The sequence below is a fragment of the Hipposideros armiger genome, unplaced genomic scaffold, assembly GCF_001890085.2.
Source record: "Hipposideros armiger isolate ML-2016 unplaced genomic scaffold, ASM189008v1 scaffold_201, whole genome shotgun sequence".
Lineage (NCBI taxonomy): Eukaryota > Metazoa > Chordata > Mammalia > Chiroptera > Hipposideridae > Hipposideros > Hipposideros armiger.
Window position 1 is genome coordinate 844,694 of NW_017731551.1, and position 19,504 is coordinate 864,197.

At 40.1% G+C, this 19,504-nt stretch overlaps 1 protein-coding gene across 9 annotated transcripts in view; it reads right to left on the bottom strand.

Moving 5' to 3' along the window:
- The window catches only part of DGKI (diacylglycerol kinase iota), a 258,634-nt gene that overhangs the window by 158,924 nt on the left and 80,206 nt on the right, over positions 1-19,504 (bottom strand). For all 9 annotated transcript variants that reach the window (XM_019653280.1, XM_019653283.1, XM_019653286.1 and 6 more), the window contains 3 exons: positions 11,816-11,929; positions 10,166-10,303; positions 6,162-6,240 (listed from right to left, as the gene is read on the bottom strand). In XM_019653280.1, coding sequence (XP_019508825.1) covers positions 6,162-6,240; positions 10,166-10,303; positions 11,816-11,929 — 331 coding nt within the window. The remainder of the gene's footprint in view (positions 1-6,161; positions 6,241-10,165; positions 10,304-11,815; positions 11,930-19,504) is intronic.

Below are 19,504 nucleotides of genomic sequence, written 5' to 3' on the forward strand. Positions count from 1 at the left end.
CCAAGGGATGTGGACCCCAATTATATCAAGAGAAAGGGACATAATAAATTGGGAAGGGGCCAGGAAGAAAGTTTAAGGGCTCTTGTTCCTTAAGGAAGTTGTGTCTATTAACTGGTAGGAAGTAAACCATGAAAGGTCATTCTCAAGAAAGGCCAATAATACGCAGAGTGCCCCAAGACCCAATAGTTCCCCAATAGTGGAAGTATCTATGGCTTCTTGCTGCAGTTCCTAGGCTGCCTGCCTATTCTCCTCTTTCACAAGAAGAGCGTGTGAAGTAGTGAGACCCAAACACTCAGCGTGTATGTCTATGCCATTAACCTATTTCTAATCAGATTGGACACCAGTGTTCATTGTACTAATTTTCTATTCCTGCAAACTTGGCAGCTTAAAATATTCATTGATTTTCTTATAGCTCTCGAGGCCTAAAGTCTGGGCTGGTCTCTCCTGGGTCCTCTGTTTCAGGTCTTACCAGGACAAAGTCAAGGTGTCAGTTTGCAGAGCTCTTACTGAGCAGCTCTGGGAAGGATTCACTTCCAAGTTCATCCAGGTTGTTGAAAAAATCTATTTCCTTGCAGTTGCAGGAGTAAAGTTCTTTCTCCTAGCTTGCTGTTGGCTTGGCTCCATTCTCAACTTCTAGAAGCCTCGTGCATTCCTTGGTTTGTGATCCTCCCTTCATTGTAAAAGCCAGCAATGGTGTATGAAGTCCTTCTCACACTTTGAATCTATCTGACATCTCCTTCCGCAACATCTTTCTGACTTCCTGTCCTACCTTCTACTTCCGTTTTAAAGGGTTCATGTTATTACATTGGGCCTGCTTAGATAATTCAGAATTCTCTTTCTGTCTTCAGGTCACCTAATTATTAACCTTAACAACACCAACAAAGACTTTTTGCCACGTAAAATAACATGACCAACAAGTATGACACCAAATGGCAAAGGTCATGGAGGCCAAAATTCTACCTACCATCGTCTACCCTCTGGCCCCCATAATTCACATCCTTCACATAAGAAAAACACATTCACTCCCTCTCAGGTCCCTAAAGGTCTCACCCCATTATTGCATCAACTCAAATTCCAAAAAAAAAAATCTCATCTAAATCTCATTAGCTCAGACTTCCCAAATCTCATCATCTAAATCACCGAAATGATTTGGCTCTGGATGTAATTCATTTATAATGATGATGAGGCTCAGGGTGTCATGCATCCCATTGATTTAACATATTAATCTCATCTTTATATACAACACAATAACATATGTGCTATCAGAATGAGATCCTAAACCATACTTTTGTCTGTAATTGGTCCTGCATATTAGGGAGATATTCAGAAATATAAGTTCAACACTATGTTTATAAAACTCAATAAGCAATTGAACATATAATTCACACATGTTCCATATTGTCTGCACTGAATACTTACCCAATTTTAAGACTTCAGTTATATATACCAGGGGTATATGTATACACATTTTAAGAGATGTTATCTATGTTCAAGCAGTAGTTCGCCATCATCAGAAGTGTCTGGATGCTGATGGGAACCACATTGAGCACCTCTTGTCATTGCAGAATTCAAACGTGATTTGTATTCATCTTTTGTTATCGGTATATATTATTACAATTAATGCAGTTTTTTCCTTTCTTAAAATGCGTATACATTTATTTTTTGGCACCCTCTGTATATAAATGACTCCAAAATCTATACATGCAGTAACATTGCCATCTTTAATTTAAACTGCATACACTCAAAATCTTTTTTCCAACATCATCTCCCATTAAGATCAAATGTTTTTATCAACATTATCTTCATTTTTCTAACACTATTGTAAACATCTTTCATTACATAATAATTGGTCATCCAACTCATCTTTACCACACACTCATTGTCCCTCTCTATTTTCCTTTCCTGTCTGAACTACCCACACCCACTTTACTTCTTGTCTAAATCACACCCCTCCTTCATCTCCTTTTATCTACTCTTTCTGGAAATTTTTCCCTGACACCTTTCCCCTGCTAACAGTCCTGCTGAACTCCTGTATTATTTACCGCCAGTACAATTAATCTTGCCCATACTATATATGTCATCCTGGTGTTATTTATATTTTATATATGGGAACTATCCTCCAAATAAATATTCCATTACTGTAATAAATGCTTGTTGAGACAATCACTGGGAATATAAAAATAAGTAAGACGTGGTCTTTTGCCCTCATGGGATTTAGAGTTGGGGATTCAGGTCTGAAAATGAAAAGTGAAATGTCATCTTGTATATGCTATAAAAGGATGTCTGGATGAGAGGAAGTGGAGATCACACATAAAGGGAGTGTTCAGAAAAGTGTTCCAGAGGCAGGTACACTTGAGCCTTGAATGATGAGTAGGTACTATGCAGGGGTTCAAGACGGAAAAGAAGGTTGCAGACAGAGTATCTCAGACAATGAGCGTTTTTCAGGAACAAACCATGCTTAAGCCTTCGTGCCTAGACAAGAGTCTGGCAGTGTGTCCTTTGTAGGATGGTAACAATGAAATTTAGCAAGCCATTGCAAACAATACCTTTTTAAAGTAACCTGTCAGTTCTCTATATGAAGGGTGAAACATTCATAATCCTTAGAAACGTGCAGATCTGAATATTTAGTGAAAGTAGTAAATCCTAAATCAAATGTAAATACTGCCTCCTTTAGAGTCATAATTGTATTTCCTTGACCTTGTAGCATAAGGCTCCACTCTTCTGAATAATAATTTCCTTGACGTCGAAAAATGTAAGCATCCAATCTCAGACTAAAAGTTTGATGTGTATAATACCTTTCATGTCCAGCAAAAAAAGGCAATCTAATTCATATAGCTGGCAGGGTGAGACTTAACTTTGCCAGCTGAAAGCCATAATCATTGTTAACATTGCTAAAGATTAACAGATTGAAATATTTTCAATGCACACCTTCAAGTGCTGCCATAATGCAATATTAATTACAATTCTGGGCAATTAAATGACCAGTCCTGTTATATCTCCAAATTCTGTTCAAACCATTGCACTTCTGATACAAAAGCAGGAACAGCTCAACCATGCATGGTATAGCCAATTTGAGGAGAATAAGAAAGCATATCTGTTTCCAATCAAATGAAGTGTACCTTCTTTCTGATCAAATGTAGAAACCCAAGTTACTCAAATGTTTGCATTCTTTATATACAGAGTCAATCAAAATGTTAAGACTATATTTACTCCTTGCTTGATTTTCTGCTGGTAATTCTAAAAGCATTTACACAGGAATGCCACCAGTAAACTGTCTCAACATAAAAACGTCACTTTATCTGTCCCTTCTAAAAGAAACATGATATAGGTAGCAATGCTAAAATCTGCATTTGTCCCATGTGAATTTGATGGGCTATTTTACATCTATGTTAAAAAGTGCTACTGCATTAAAATTTTTAAAAATTCTGCCTTAGTGAGATTTGTATTTATTTCCCATTTCTTGTACACTGGTTGGAATAATTCCCGATTTAAAGCACTATAGTTTTTTGACTGATACCTAATAGGTTATTCTATCCAAGTTCATTTTTTTTTTTACAATGGCTCTCACGAGGCTTTGAGTCACACTCCAAGTATTTTACACAAACAATCCAAGTTTTATCATGAAGTCTCAAACTGTGAGTAGCTGCGGGTGAGAACAGTTTGAAGTCTCAAGCATGAGTTGTCTTGGCTTGAGAACAGCCACTCACTACCAACAAAAACGAGTGAATCGCCCCTACTGAAATGTGTTCATGTATCTTTCTTTTCCTTTTATAGCCGAGCTTGAGATTTCTACACTATGGCAAAAATATGGGGAAAATCCAAATAAACAGAAAACAGTTAAAAAAATATTAGCTTGAAAAATTATACTTTTCAGCATAAATAATGACTTTATTTAATGCAAAAAGAATAGGTTAACAAATACTAAGAAGTCCACCCCTCTGGTCTAGGCGTATCCACTAAATCTGGTTCTAATGTTTTGTGGATATGTATTTTGTACCATTGTTGTATCATCTTCATGAATATTGTAGCTATAACTTTTAGGCGACATTAATTCTCCCTTATTAGCTCTTCAGTGGCTGGTTTTCCTCAAGGGCTCTGGCTTACCTGCAGGGCAAATGTTTGCAATTCCATTTCATATTGCATGAAAGCACTTACCCTAAGCCTCAGCAATAAACTATTCCAAGATTTATGCTTGGCCTCTTTTAACCAATTGTTTTATAATCACACACATATAAAACTATGTATGTATATATATGAGTTCATATCCACCACAATTTGTATGTTCCCCTCTAAAATGAAATAATCCCATAGCTTAAAAAAAAGAAAAAAAAATCACTTTCCCACAAGAATTCTCTTCTAAGCCTGGTCTTTCCACCTTGAGATCTATCCCCTCACTCTGAGGCACAGAGTGTCATCATAGCACAAGGAAATGTATCATTAAGATAACTTTCAGGTTAATTAGGTAAAATGTTAAGTTCCCATGAATGATCTCATCATTGGCCACTTACTCAATTTAGGCCTCTTTTCATGCCAAAATGTCTATTTTGGAAGATTCATGCATTTGTGATAATTGTATTATTATTTTGTAAGTATTGTTAAGAAATGTGAATTTTATTAGGAAGCCCAGATCCAGGGTCTCCTGAGGAATATAAGGGAAAAAAATGCGGTAAGAAATCTCCATTTACTTCCTCAAATTAACTCCCCTGAAATATAGGAAGAAGAACAGGTTATGAATGTTGGCCCCACTGTAAGACCCTCTGAATATCTAATATCTGAGAATTGTCTATCGTAGGCAGATGGGGAGGGTGATGATGATTCTAATCTGGGTATTTGATATTTGTGGTTCTGTTATCAACCAACCTTTCTATCTGTGATTTTCTGGCTAATCCAAGAGAAAGGTCCAACTGGCTGTCTCTGCAACCAGCACTGCTTTTATCTGGCACAGAATTTGACCCTCAAAGCCTCATGAAACCAGGAAAGAAAAGTCTACCCAAACTGCTGAATTCAATAAGAAAATCACAGGTTTGGACTTCACTTATAGTTTGTATTCTAACAGCTGTAATCCTATAGCTCCACTCTTGACCTTTAGTACATAAGAGAGTTAATCAGAATTGCCTCTGCATTATTACTGGAATCTCAACATTGAAATTCTAGCTTTCAGTATTCTGTTTCTTAAGTTCTGAAAGTTAAAACCACTTATGCTCTTACTGAATCTGGAGGAAAAGAAGTAAAATAATCCCTCATTTATGACTTTTATCTCACATATTACTTACTAATCTACAGCCTAGCATTATTTTGGTTACATAGTAATACATTTACACATTCACAAGGGACTAGGTACAGATACAGTTACAGATACAGGCATAGACAGAGATGTATAATAGAATTATATTGAGAGAGAGAGAGAGAGAGAGAGAGAGAGAGAGAGAGAGAGAGGCTTCAAAGCATAAACCAATATCACAAACTTTTTCATTTCCTAATAAGAAAATTTTGATGAAATATTTAACCACGTCCTTATTTCACCTTATTTCTCTTTGAAAATTGTTTGGCTCTCCCAATCTTGACTCCATCTGTGCTAGTACTTGAACTTACCACTCAGTCCCATTCACCCCTCTATCTTGTCCAGTGGGGGTTTCCAGCACCTTCCACACCTAATCCAATCACTATCTTACCCTTTTCTTTTAACCCAAAGCACCTCTAGCTACTCCTGCCCCCACTGGTCTAAAATGCCTGCTGTTTCTTTCCGCACCCAGGGAGGACTTTTATGTTTTGCTACCAGATTTCAATGGCTCTGGTTATGAAGTGCTGGAGTAAAATAATTGGTGGCTTGAGAAGCTGTGAGGACCCAGATGCCTTGAGTGAAAGAATCTTTATGACTTCTTAGCAGTTCACTAACTTTAAAGCTTCTAGTCAAATTTAAAGATGAGCCGTCCCGGATCCTGTCCTTTCCCATCTTTTAGACCCTAAACCACAAGGTCCCGGGGGGCCCGTTTGTAATCAGTTCCCATCTTGTCCAGCTCCCAGCGCCATCATGGCGGTCACAATGAAATGACATGGAAGCACACCGTCCACACCTACATGATATGCAAACAAAAGGGAACATGCAAAACACCTGCTGGAAACTTCCTCCCTGGGAGATGGAAATGGAATGCGGTCCTCACCTCTGGATTCATGGAACTCCAGTGTGACGTGGGCATCAAATCCAAGGCTGAAGTAATTATTGAAAACATTCAGAGGAAGCTGCAACAAGGAACAAAGGTAGAGGTAAAGTTGTGTGGAGCTAGGCAGAAAGGGAAAAAAATAAAGCTGAAAGCCAGACCCGTCTCTGGGGCCTTCCTTGGGAAGAGAGATCAGTCACAACTCAAGGCAGAGGAAGGAACAGGGTGTCTGAATTCATTCATTAGTGAAAGCTCAAATCAAACAATACTCCTAAGAATTGTAAGTAGTATAGAAAGCAAGGAATATAAATACAAATTATTAAATGAGAACCATTCTTGTGAATGTTGTAATAAGAGAACCTCATTAAGCTGAAGGATGCACATTTGTAATATTTAGCTACAAAGTATAATTCACCATTCAAACTTAGGAAGCAAATTCAATCGTAAGGATCATGTCTAATCTACTTAATCAGTGTACATACTGTTTTTTCCAAGAATTTATGATCAGCATATTAATATTACAAATTAGAATGAATAATAATTTGTTTACCCCTCACCTATTTTTTTTAAATGTTTTTTGACAAAAGTCATACAAGCAATAAGGCACATTCAGCTATTCTCAATCTAGAGGAAAAAAGGAATATATACAAGTATATATATTTATCAGTATTATTCAGATTCCTATTTAGTTGATCAAACCTTGTATCTTTTTATATTAAATTTATTGGGATAATGCTGGTTAATAACATTACGTGAATTTTAGGGGTACAACTTTAGAATACGACATCTGTATATTGCATTGCGTGCTTACCACCCAAAGTCTAGTCTCCTTCCGTCACCATATATTTGACCCCCGCTTCTTCTCTTCTAACCTTGTATTTGTAATATGACTCTGAAATATGCAAACACAGACATACAGACACACACACAGCCTTAGCTTTCCTTCCCAGAGTCCTCTGGGGCTCTGGCTGTTACTGCTGCAAGTTGAGTAAAAGAGAGAACTATGCAGCCCAAAATCCTGTGTTAAAAGTGCAGAATTAATGTGATTTTCAGGCGTGTGTTCAATGGTACAACAACTGTAAAAGCATGTGGAAAATGCCAGCAGGGAAATGATGACTCTTCCACTTTTCCTTTTGCAACTCAGAGTGCAAGATAAATATTAAAGTAAATAGAGAGGTAATTTTATCTTAGCTTGGATAATGTTTCCAGATAATAATCAGGTTTATCCTCCCGATAGAAATGTACTTCTCTTCTATTAGCAGTAAATGTTTACCTTCTTCTAAAGGGGGTGAAATACATGGTGATGGAAGGAGACCTGACTCTGGGTGGTGAACACACAATATGATGTATCGATGATGTGTTACGGAATTGTACACTTGCAGCCTATATAGTTTCACTAACCAATGTCGCCCCAATAAATTTAATAACATTTTTTACAAATAAATGTTTAACCCTCAAGATTCCAAAATTAAGTTTATTATAGTGCTCCATATGCCCCTGGATCAGGAAGATTTTGTTTGACAAGAGTGAGAATTTTGTCCCATTAAGAGAAAAATGAAATGGGAGGGGGAGTGAGAGAAAGAGTTATTCATATAGAAAGAAAGAAAATGGGGCCGGCCGAGTGGCTCAGTTGGTTAAGAGCTCGCTCAAGAGTTTGAGCTCTAAGCAACAGCGGTTCGAGTCCAGCCCGAGCTGAGCAGCCGCTGAGCTGCCAACAGGTAGCAGGATGGCTCAGCTAAAAAAAAAAAAAAAAAAAAAAAAAGAACCAGAAAGAAAGAAAATGGATTGCCGGGGTCTCTAATGGGGATAAAGAATGAACCCCCATGGAAGGCTCTGAGTCAGGGGTTCTAATGATTCAGAGGTTAACTCAGCCCTCAGAAATGCTTACCAGCAATTGGAGACTAGGGAGAGAAGCTAAACACAAAGAACGATGCCAAGAGCATGTCTCACTTTCCTGGCTTCATATCTGAGAATGTCCAGTTCCTGCACTTAAACAAAATACCAGCCCTTGGTAATGACAGTGAGGCTCGGTAATCCTGCCAAGAGCACAGATATGCTCATCTCTACCATGTACGTTATGTTGGCTACAATTTTAACCCATGTCTTAGCATCCACTGATAACTGAGGAGAACATCTGGCTAGCATCCCATAAATAATATCCCAATTTAGTCTGTTATTAACTTCTTATTCATATTTTCCAGGAAAAATAGCCCCAATTTCAAAAATCCATTTTCAAAGCCCTTTAATTATGTGGATTAATGTTCCCTGGCTGCACCAAGAGCTCTTTCCATTTCTTAAGTTGCTGGGAAGTAATTTAAATATAGATTTCTATCGAGGGCTTAACCATTCTAAGTTTAGTGGGGAAAGGACCTTAAAATTTCCAGATGGTACATTTCTATTTACTTTGGCTGTTTTCTATCCAATTTATGTTAAGGCCAATACATTAGAAAGAAGTATCATGTCCCAAGATGATACGTACTGTTTAAACAACATTGTGTGACATTATAAACTCAAAATCAACTGAGCAATCATGATATCTACTAGAAAACTTATAATTTCTGGACCATGGCTTAGGTGAAAAAAAAAACAAACAAAAACCCATGAAGACAAAACATACATTAATGAATAAATGGGTGTTGGTTTGGTCTAAAATGGTATCTCATTCAATCTATTTTAAGGCTGAAACACCCATGGAATCTTGGCCACAATCAATGGCATAATCCAATAGAGCAGGAATGCTGTTTAAAGTACAGATGCCTGGACCTTGACCCTGCATTTACTGAATCAAAATCTCTAGGGACTGGGCCTCATAATCTACATTTTTCACAAGCGCACCTGGAGATTCTTTTTTTTTTAATATTTTTTTTATTGGGGAATTGGGGGATGGGAACAGCACTGGGGAATTGGGGGAAGGCGAACAGACAAGTTGCTGTCCTTTTGTTCTTTAGTCTAGTTGTGGAGGACGTTGTTTCACTGGCCCAAGTTGGCACTATCATTGCACTCTTCCCGGGCGAGGCCGATCAGTCGCCAGCTTCTGGACAGCAGTTCACGGCGGCTGCTGGCTGCTCACGCTGGCTGCTGGCTACACATAGTAGCCCATGGCAACCCACTGCCACAGGGGCTGCAGCCTATGCCGTTGCCGGCTACTCAAGGCAGCCCAGCTCCAGGCTGAGCTGTTGTTCAGCATCTTAGCTTTAGAGGGCAGTGTCAGTGGCCCTCATATGTGGGATCCGAACCAGGGCCCTCTGGCGTCCCAAGCCAGCTCTTACCAACGCGCCACTCGGCTGGCCCCTGGAGATTCTTATGCATATAAAAGTTTGCATATATCTTATGCATATAAAACACAATCATGGAAGAAAAGTGGAAAGTGATATAGAGAAAGCACCTAACTGGCAACCTATCAAATTCATCTGAAATTGAGGCCAGAACTTAGAACCAAACGTTCTACTGAAGCTCTATACTAGCGGATTTACAACTGCGAGTCTTGGTTTGTTTTGGGCTGAAATAAAAAAGCTCAATCACTGAAGGAAAAACACTAAGCCAAAACATTTGTTTAAGCATCTTCAAGTCCCAATCAGGAGATGGCACAGGCTTAGGTAATACTTCCTAAACATAAGGAACATTTGATATCAGATCAGAAATCTCAGGAGGTTATCTTTCTATTGAAAGACCACGTACCTAGTGCATCAGAACATATATATTCTTCATCTTCTCATAGGTTAAGAGTTTGCAACGAACTTGAAAGGCATGGATACATGTCTTCCTAGTATGGAAGCTGAAGACAGGAAACAGCTCCCTGAGGTCTGGAAGCAAGTAAGAAGTCTAGGTCTTTAGACATCTATGGTGCAGGATCGTTGGGGAGTGTTAAACTCATAGCCATACACTCAAACACTCTCCTGTTAACTCATAGGAAGGAGTCAGCACTTGATTTTCCAGCCAGGAATGTACTTCCTGGGCTCAGGCAGATACTACAGGGCTCCCTTCTGTTGAAGAAAGAACTCTCTAACCTTACATACACCATCTTCAAGCTCTTCTGGGGGCAAGTCTGGATTTCTTTCCACGTGGAGGTTCCAGCGGTCTAGCTGTACGATTGTCCCATCTTCTACTTGGCAAAGGATCTTAGAAACAGGTTCATCCGTGTAGCCCTAAGGAACCAAAGAACAAACCCATTACCATCTGGAGCCATGAACAGTACAGCCAAAGGTATTTCATGCAAGGAAGAGCTCTCCATGGCTCTCTCTTTATTTTGCAATTAGCAAGGCTGGGAGAGTACGCTGCTTCCCTCGAGGTACTTAGCACCTAAGACAACAGTCACAGGTGAGATGCACAGGAAATACTAACTCCAGCTGGTTTGAGCTGAGGAATCATTTTTTTTTCTGGCACCGAGAACCATTAGTTGCTAGGGATTGGCGGCCATGCTGGATGGCTGCTTTTATCAACGTAAAAACAGGACCCTCACTCCACCCCCCAGGAGGAATTTGGAAGATACACAGAATGAATGTGTGTGGGAAAGGGGGAACAGAATCAGGGTGGCATCTGCTAGACAAGTTCTTCTATTAACGTTCTTTTACCCTTACCTCTCCCTAACCTTGCAGTAGGACGCCATTCCTCCCATGACCTAAAGCAAGTGTGACTGAAGAGCAGCCCCGTCAGGGAGCTACTCACCCCTCGAACATACATCACTGATGGCGTGATTATTAAGGATTGTCAAGTCTTTGATTTGGATGGGAGGATTTAACATTGATAACATATTAGTTGCTTCATGTAAATATATTTATTATTTATACTATACTTAAGAAAAAAAAAAGCCCGTGGGAGGTTAATTCATTCATCCAAGGACAAGCTAATATCTGCTAATATCTGAGGATAGTTTTCATGGAGCCCAGCCCAAGCAATGGTCTCTATGAGAAAAAGCTGGTGGAGCTCTAAGTTAGTGTATTGTTCTCTCTTACGATCTTAGTATTATAAAAAGAATAATAATGAAAGGGCTGATTGGTGACAGATAAACTGCGCCGACTCCACATGCCTGAAATTGGCTCCACAGTAGAAAGGATGGTCAGTTACCTGTACAGCCAAAGCCAAAAGGACACTGACCAGAAAAAACAAATGCTCAAAAAAAGCCATTACTCGGGGCCGGCCGAATGGCTCAGTTGGTTAAGAGCTCACTCAAGAGTTTGAGCTCTGAGCAACAGCGGTTCGATGCCCGGCCCGAGCTGAGCTGCCACTGAGTTGCCAACAGGTGGCAGGATGGCTCAGCTAAAAAAAAAAAAAAAAGCCATTACTTTCCCAAAGTAAAGATTGTAAATCTGAACCAGATTTGCTATTCTGGCCAGGGTTGAGGGTCGGGGTCAATTCAAGTCTGCATGATTGTTTTACTTGAGGACACCCACTGTCTTTTAGTGGATATCTCAAAAAGCTCCAGGCCTGTGTACTAACCCCCATTTTGTTTTTATTCCAAATGTTCCCTTCTTCCCTAGCTGAATATAAGTTTAAACAGAAGAAGTTACTGAATAAAATCATGGTTCATGGGAACCCTGATTCTCAACTCTAATTTATTTTTTAGACACCAGTAGTATATTCCCCTTTCATTAGAACATCTGTAGATTTGGGGTCCCTGTCGCTGGATGGCCTGGGCAGCCCCCGAGAGAAGTTCTTACCCCTCCCCAGTTGAGAGTTCGAGCCAGGTCGTTCCCAGTCCCCAGAGGAAGGACTCCAACGGGAGGCTGAGGGCTCAGCTGCAGTTCATCCAGAATAGAAAGGATCCAGCCCACCTACAGACATATCGGGGGCCAGAAGAGAGATAAGAAAGATAGGTAAGTTACAAAGGGGACAAGCCCAGAAGGGGAGGCTTCAAAGAGCAAAATAGAACAGTTTTATCTTTCTTTAAAGCATGTAAGCTTTAATCCAGTCGCCAGGGAACAGAAAGACCACTTAGCTTCAAAATAGCAAGTCTCTCATTGGGAAAAGGACCATTGCGCACTAGCATATAAGCAAAACTAGACCTGCGCATCTGTATATTTAATTAGAGATCTACTTTAGAATTTAGGAGAGTTGAATTGAGGGAGGTATATGACATAGGACCATGGAGGTACTCAGAATCAGGATGAATTTCAGCTCTGGCTCATATTGGCTCTGTAATCGTGATGAAATTATTTAGCCTCTCTGAGGCTCATTTACCCAATTTTCAAAATGGAGATAATAACACCTACCTCACAAGATTGTTTATAGAGTAAACTAAAGTCTGTATAAAGCCCTTACTATGGTTGGTGCATGACCCATGTAAGCACCGGTTAAATGGTTACCCTCCATAGCGCCATCTTAGAAATTGGTAGTGTTTTCCTAAAAATCCCTGTATCCTCCTTAATGAAATATTATGAAAACATAATTAGGGACGGACGTAGTACTTATCATAAGTCTAGGCAGAAAATAAATATTTATATACTAGAATCATATTCCTGTTTAGTCTTTTTTTCTAAGATAAATAATAGTTTGGGTTTAGTCTTATTATAACTATTTAGAAAAATTACCCAAGACTTAAAAAGAGCAAAAACAAACTTGCATATCCTCACAATATCATACTAGAGCTTCACAGGCCTATCTAAGAACTTTGTAGCTATAGATTAACTATAGAGATACGAATGTCGAGAAGATTACTTTAAAGATTATATTTTTATTTCCCTTGAGGGCATACACCAATTTTTGTCTCAAATTTAGAAAAATTATTTCAGTATAAGCTAGAGTCCTCTTCCTCTACGCCGCCATTAAATCAGCTTTGTCATCTTGCTGGCTCCTTCATTGAAGAGCTAAATACATTGTTGACATGTATTCATTCAAACATAAAATGAGAGTCATGTTTTTTTATAATTTTTTTTTCAAAACTGTACTTTAGCAGTACATTTACCCGAACATGACTACATATAAAACACAAAACAAAGCTACTGAAATAAAAATATAAATGAGCTAGGCATGATAGATAAGATAGGATGCCTGCTCTCAAGTTTACGATGAACAAAAAGAGTGACATAGTGATTTGCTTTCTATGTGTTACTCCCTGAGCAAAGTTCTTAAATGAATTATCTTAGTAAATTCCAAAACAACTCTAGCAGATAGATACAATTTTCATCTCCATTTTATAGGTAAGGAAACCGGGACTTGGAAGGTTCAATGACCTTCTTAACATCACCTCATTTATGTGGCAGAGCTGGCATACAAAATTCAGTATGCCAAACACCGAAGGCTGATCTCTTAGGCTCTCTAGAGCAGGGAGCCTTTTATCGATAACGAAGAACTAAACCCAGTCCTGGGAGTGGCCCGACCATCCTGGAGACAGTAGCATGTACTCTGGGAATCTTTGAAGCGCTGGACAAACTTTAGAAATTGCTTATTCGAATTCAGTGAATTTGCAGCTTTAGTCACTGAGGTGCAGAGAGGTCACGCAGTTGGCTCAAGACAAAGTAATTAGAAGTGGCAGAGTCAGAGTCACATCAGGTCTCTTGACTCATTAAAATCCTTTGTCCTCCACAATGATTATTTCCCAGGGTGAAAAACTTGTCCGTCCATCAGGAAGTCTAAAATTCTGTTAATCTTCTAGAAAGGCATAGCACAATGTTCACCCAATGTGGTAAACTAAAAATCGATTTATTCAAGTGTCAAAAAGTCCCTCCACACCCCTAAACTGGGCAATTTATCCCCAGACAACTCCTTCGACTCCCACCCAGCGCTTCCTCAGCTCTTCTTTTATATATGCAACGCTAACAAAGCTTGCTACTGAAATAAAAGGGAAAAAAAAAGTGCCAGATGCTAAAATAGTTTTGATGACTGTGCTCGATATTGTTCCTGTGCTACTAAAAGCACAAACTAAATACAGTAAAAGTAGATCCCTCTAATAAACTACAAGAAGGGGGTTTAAACGTCAGTAAAAAGGATGTAGGGCCGGCCGAGTGGTGCAATGGTTAAGAGTTGGCTTGGGACGCCAGAGGGCCCCGGTTCGGATCCCACATATGAGGGCCAGTGACGCTGCCCTCCACAGCTAAGATGCTGAACAACGGCTCAACCTGAAGCTGGGTTGCCATGAGTCGCTGGCGACAGCGTAGGCTGCAGCCCCTGTGGCAGTGGGTTGCCATGGACTACCGTATGTAGCCAGCAGCCAGCGTAAGCGACCAGCAGCCGCAGTGAGCGGCAGTCCAGAAGCCGGCGACTGATCTGCCTCACCCGGGAAGAGCGCAATGATGGTGCCAACTTGGGTCAGTGAAGCAACGTCCTCCACAACTAGACTGAAGAACAAAAATGACAGCAACTTGTCTGTTCCCCTTCCCCCAATTCCCCAGCACTGTTCCTATCCCCCCAATTCTCCAATAAAAATCTTTAAAAAAAAAAGGATGTAAAAACTCAGGCATCCCAACAATCAGGGATCGCTGACTGCAGATGCAAACAGCCCTGGATAGATCAGACTTTCAGAAATGCGATGGAAATTCATGGGACTCTAATTCAACACCCCATTTAGAGAAGGGAAAGGAAAGCAGGCTTTTTACAACTTCTCTGAGAAACCATCATTCATTCAGCCTCCCCTTGTACTTAAAAGTCGGTCCATTTTCTTTTTGGTAGATTTAAATGAGAAACTTTTTTTCTTATGGTTAGTTGAAATATGTCTCTTTTTTTCTTGGTAAACATTATGCTATGAGCTCACACTTTCAATATCCCATTTCACTCTAAACACAAAAATAGAAAAAAAATTTTTTTTTTTTCTTCATGGGCCAGAAACAAAACACAAAGCTGCAAGCCCAGGACGCCAGGAGTTTGGCTTCTGTCTGATAACAGGGAATACGCGTCTGCCCCCTGCTGGCAGGAGGCTGCATAGGAACCAGGCTCCCTCTTGGCCTGGGGGTACGGGGTCGGGAAGAGTGTGAAGAACCACGGCCTGAGGGCACGGTCCATAGACCGATGAGACCTGTTAGGGCTCGCAGGAGAAAGCCTCTCTCTAACAGCGGGCCCAACTTCCCACTAGCTCACTGACAGACTGGAAACACCTCTGACATCTCCCCTGGATGGGAGCCCTAGCCACCTACAGAAAACTCATCTCAGAGTCCAGGAAACCATTCAAACTACTAGAAAGGGATAATGAAGTGATGCAGGGAAAGGGAAATATAAAACACAACAAAACAACTTCTTCTGGAAATGAGCCTGCACAGAAAGTTCTAAATCACAGGAGGAATGCTACTACTAAGATGGATGGGGAGGTTTGGGGATTCACTCACAGCCCATTAAAGACAAATAATTTTCAAATGACTTTGAAATAAGTGTCTTGTAACTTCCATGAATCGTTGGAGTGTCTTTCAGAGTCCTTTGATCGATATAATTGCTCTCATTCAAACCCTCTTAAGCTCTCACAGAAAAGCTTGCCAAGAACCCGCGTGATACTGTGCTATGGCTCACAAGTGGCGTGAGCCGTCAGGACCCTTTGAGTTCTCACCATCTCCTGTTCTCTTACACTTGGCCTGTGCAGAAAAGGAAAACGGGTATTTGATTTGAATAAAAGGAACTTCCCCTTCCTTATCAGTTGATGTGCTTTAAAAACTGCACAAATATATATTCTGTCTCTTTTTTCCAATAGCCAGTTAATCAAATATTTAATTTCCCTCTGAATGCAAGCAGGTAACCTTAGTATTTCATCGCTAACCCCTCCCACCCCCTGAGTTATCAAATGCCTCCTGCCTTTCACAGCACAGATCTTCTATCATGCACAATCAATGCTAGGCTACTAGTTTGGCTGAGGTGGGTTTGTATCTTTCCTTTGCACAGCTCCTGAATGTTTTTTGTCATCTAAGAGCTCTCTCATCACGGCCCAACGACCAGCTTCCTTTCAAGGCAACAGAAATGATGTAGGGGTGTAGTGGGGGCACAGAGCTGGAGTGAGCCCACCATTGTATGAAGTCCAGCTCCATCACATACTGGCCGGGTGAGTTTAGGCAACTCAGTTAATCTATGTTACCTCATTTATTTATTTATTTTTTAAAAAGGATAATAACAGTACCTGCCTTTTAGGGTTATTTTAAGAATTAAATACCATGTAGACATGGCATAGCATGTGCCAAATGGGAAATGCTCAATTAACATTAGCCGCTATGATGAAGCTATATTTTTCTTCTTTCTTTGCTTCATCTATAAAAGTCCAGTTTCCTAGAAGCGAAATGCCCTCTTCACTTAAAAAAAAAGTTGAGCCTCATGTTCACAAGTCAATCCCATCTTTGATTGCCATCAAACCACCAAGTTTTTCTTTCACAGACTATCAAAACCAGTAAAAAACCAAGCTGCACTGCAGCAGAAAGGTGTTATAAAAAAGAGAATAAAAGGGCCGGCCGAGTGGCTCAGTTGGTTAAGAGGTCACTCAAGAGTGTGAGCTCTGAGCAACAGCGGTTCAATTCCCGGCCCGAGCTGAGCTGCTGCTGAACTGCCAACAGGTGGCAGGATGGCTCAGCTAAAAAAAAAACAACAACAACAGAGAATAGAAACAAATACACTGATGACAGCACGAGACATAAAAGACCTCGCATACTAAACCGTTATCTCTGCGCTTATAAGAGCAAACTGTACAAAAGATTGGAAGGCCCGAAGCTGTAAACTGGAAGCTCTAGCCTCCCTGGGGAAGTGGGAACCTGTTCCTGTTGGAGGTCCAGACAGCAGATACAAGGGTAAAGCCTTCACATTCCCCCCAGTCATCTCCACCAGCTCAGCCAGCACCCCTTTGGATAAATAATTTAATTAACCACAACGCATAGCACTTGGCATATTTCATATTTCCCACCACAATTGATGAAAGCTATCCTGATTGGTGAAACCATTTTCCGGCTTGCAGAGTTCTTTCTATCCTTTGTGTCAGGAAAAGCAGGGCTGACGGTTCTAGAATACCAGATCCCGGGCTTTGTCCCTCCCTGAGCAGCCCAGCCGTGCGGTTGCAGCAGCAGCTGGCCAATGCTGCCACCACCTGTCCATGTTCAGCTTTAGCTGTCACTAAATGTTTCCCAGGTACATTCTGAACAAGTTTTCCATTCTGCAATAGATTAATAGTAGAGGCGGCTCAGGGGTGGAGGGGACAGTGAATTGACACTTTCTTTGGACAGGACTCACGTTGCATTTCCTTGTATTACATGCGGGCAGAAAAATGAAGCATACACATACTGAGAAATCAGAGGAAAACAAAAGCAACGTTTCTGAACTCTGAAAGGTAGTCCAGACAGCATTTAACAACTGGGCGTCCCTTTCTAACGTGTATTATACACGATGACCCTCCTCTTTGATAAAGTGCCTTCTAGAAAACTTAAAATTTAAAGTGTGGCTTGCAGTATAGTTCTCTTGAACAGCAATGGTCTATACCATTATAATGCTACAGCTGTGAAGAAACTTAGAGACCCAAATGTATCCCTTTGCAGATGCAGAATGTCCCAAAAGAGGTTAAGGACCTTGCCAACAGTCCCAGGAATAATGACAGAACTGCCCCTTCCACCTCCAGGTGAAACAGGAGATACATCACTCTGCCTTCTTGTATTTTTTAATGACATAAAATTAAACTAGTATTGAAGGCTGAGAACTTTTTTCCCAAATTAATGCAAGATATCTACATATTAAATAATACCTTATATACTTTAATGTGGTTAATCAGTCAAAAATAGTCTGTTTCTGACTCCTCCTTGAGCCTGTCACTATGCTGAAAGAATTTTGACAGCCTTTATAGTGATAAGTATTAACTAAAGGCTAAATACCTCATGTCAGATATATACCTGATGATCTCAAGAATTAACTTCACTTGCCTAAAGCCAGCAGTTTTTCCTCATACCATCAGGAAGCCTGTTTTTTTTTTATATAAACTCTGCCCCTAATCAAAATGGAAAGTTTCATATTATAAACTGATAAATTTAAAAATATCAATCACATGCCTTGATAAATATGTCATAAACCCCATATATCTTTCACAAAACACCTTATTTTAACAAAGTAAAATTAAACAAAACCCGGTTCTACATAAGGTTCAAGATAAGCAAAGTTTTGATTCTGAGTGATTAGACTACAGAGGTTACCACTGACCAAAAAATAAATAAATAAAAGAGTTCAAAAGTATGTGCCAAGTCTAGGGTAATTATAGTACTTTTATTTTAGACATGCCTGTGGCAAGAGACCCATGCGTGAATATCCAGTGCATTTGTGAGTTATGTGGAAGGATGTGAAACCTAACTGAGGTTAGGAACATAGACAAGGTCCCTAAGAGAAAAAAATAAGTATCTAGAACATAAAAGGAAAGTTATATTTAAGCCTTCTGGAATACCCATTAATTATGGTATATTTAAAGAAGAAATGCTAGCAAAGATGGGGTAAGAAGGAGAACCAAAGAGTCTACATGTCAAGAAAGATAATATTAATGGCACAAGAGTATATTTATAGACATTCAACACTGTCATTGGATCTGCTCATTAGGATTCATTAGGGATGTACCAAGTCTCACTTACTCATCATTCTGGGGTTTGTCCCAGACATTCTATTGAAACTGTTTTCTTGAAAACCACCAGTTACTTCCTAGTCTCCAAATTCAATGATAATCGCCCAGTCTCTCCTTAAGGATATAACCACTCCTTTTTGTTTGAAACTCCTTATTTTTTTGGCTTGTTTTCTTGACAGAATAGACTACCTTTCACTTCTATCTTTTCATTTTCTTCTTGAACCGTGGCTCAGACTCCATAATAATAGGTGTTTCGCAAGTGTCTGAACTTGGCTGTCTTCTCTCTTTGTCTGTTATGCTTTAAAATCCAGCCGGCCGAGTGGCTCAGTTCGTTAAGAGCTCGCTCAAGAGTTTGAGCTCTGAGCAACAGGGTTACCAGTTTGATTCTCAGCCCAAGCTGAGCTGCCGCTGAGCTCCCAACAGGTGGCAGGATGGCTCAGCTTAAAAAAAAAAATCCCATGTGTTTAAATACTTATCTAACTGCAGGGACTGCCTCAATACTACATAACTTAGAAGAGTGCTTCCTACACATATTTGCTGAGGAAAGGAAGAAGAAAGCAGAGAGGGGAGAGAGAGGGGTGATGGGAAGTTCAGTGGATGACAGGGAACTTTGGAAGGTGGAGCACCCAGTCACTGAGGAAGCCCCAGGCATGGAGATGGACTAGAGAGCTGATGTGGACTTGAGGTCACGTAAGAAAGAGGAGGAACTAGAATTCAGGACACCAGGCATTACCTCAACTTGTCTGCCACTGTCACTGAGAAAAGATGAGGAAAGAAGATGTGAGTGGGACACTGAAGCATACAGGAAGGCAAGCAGATTCTAAAATAAAAAAGACAACTGTAGTAAAGGGTCACGAAG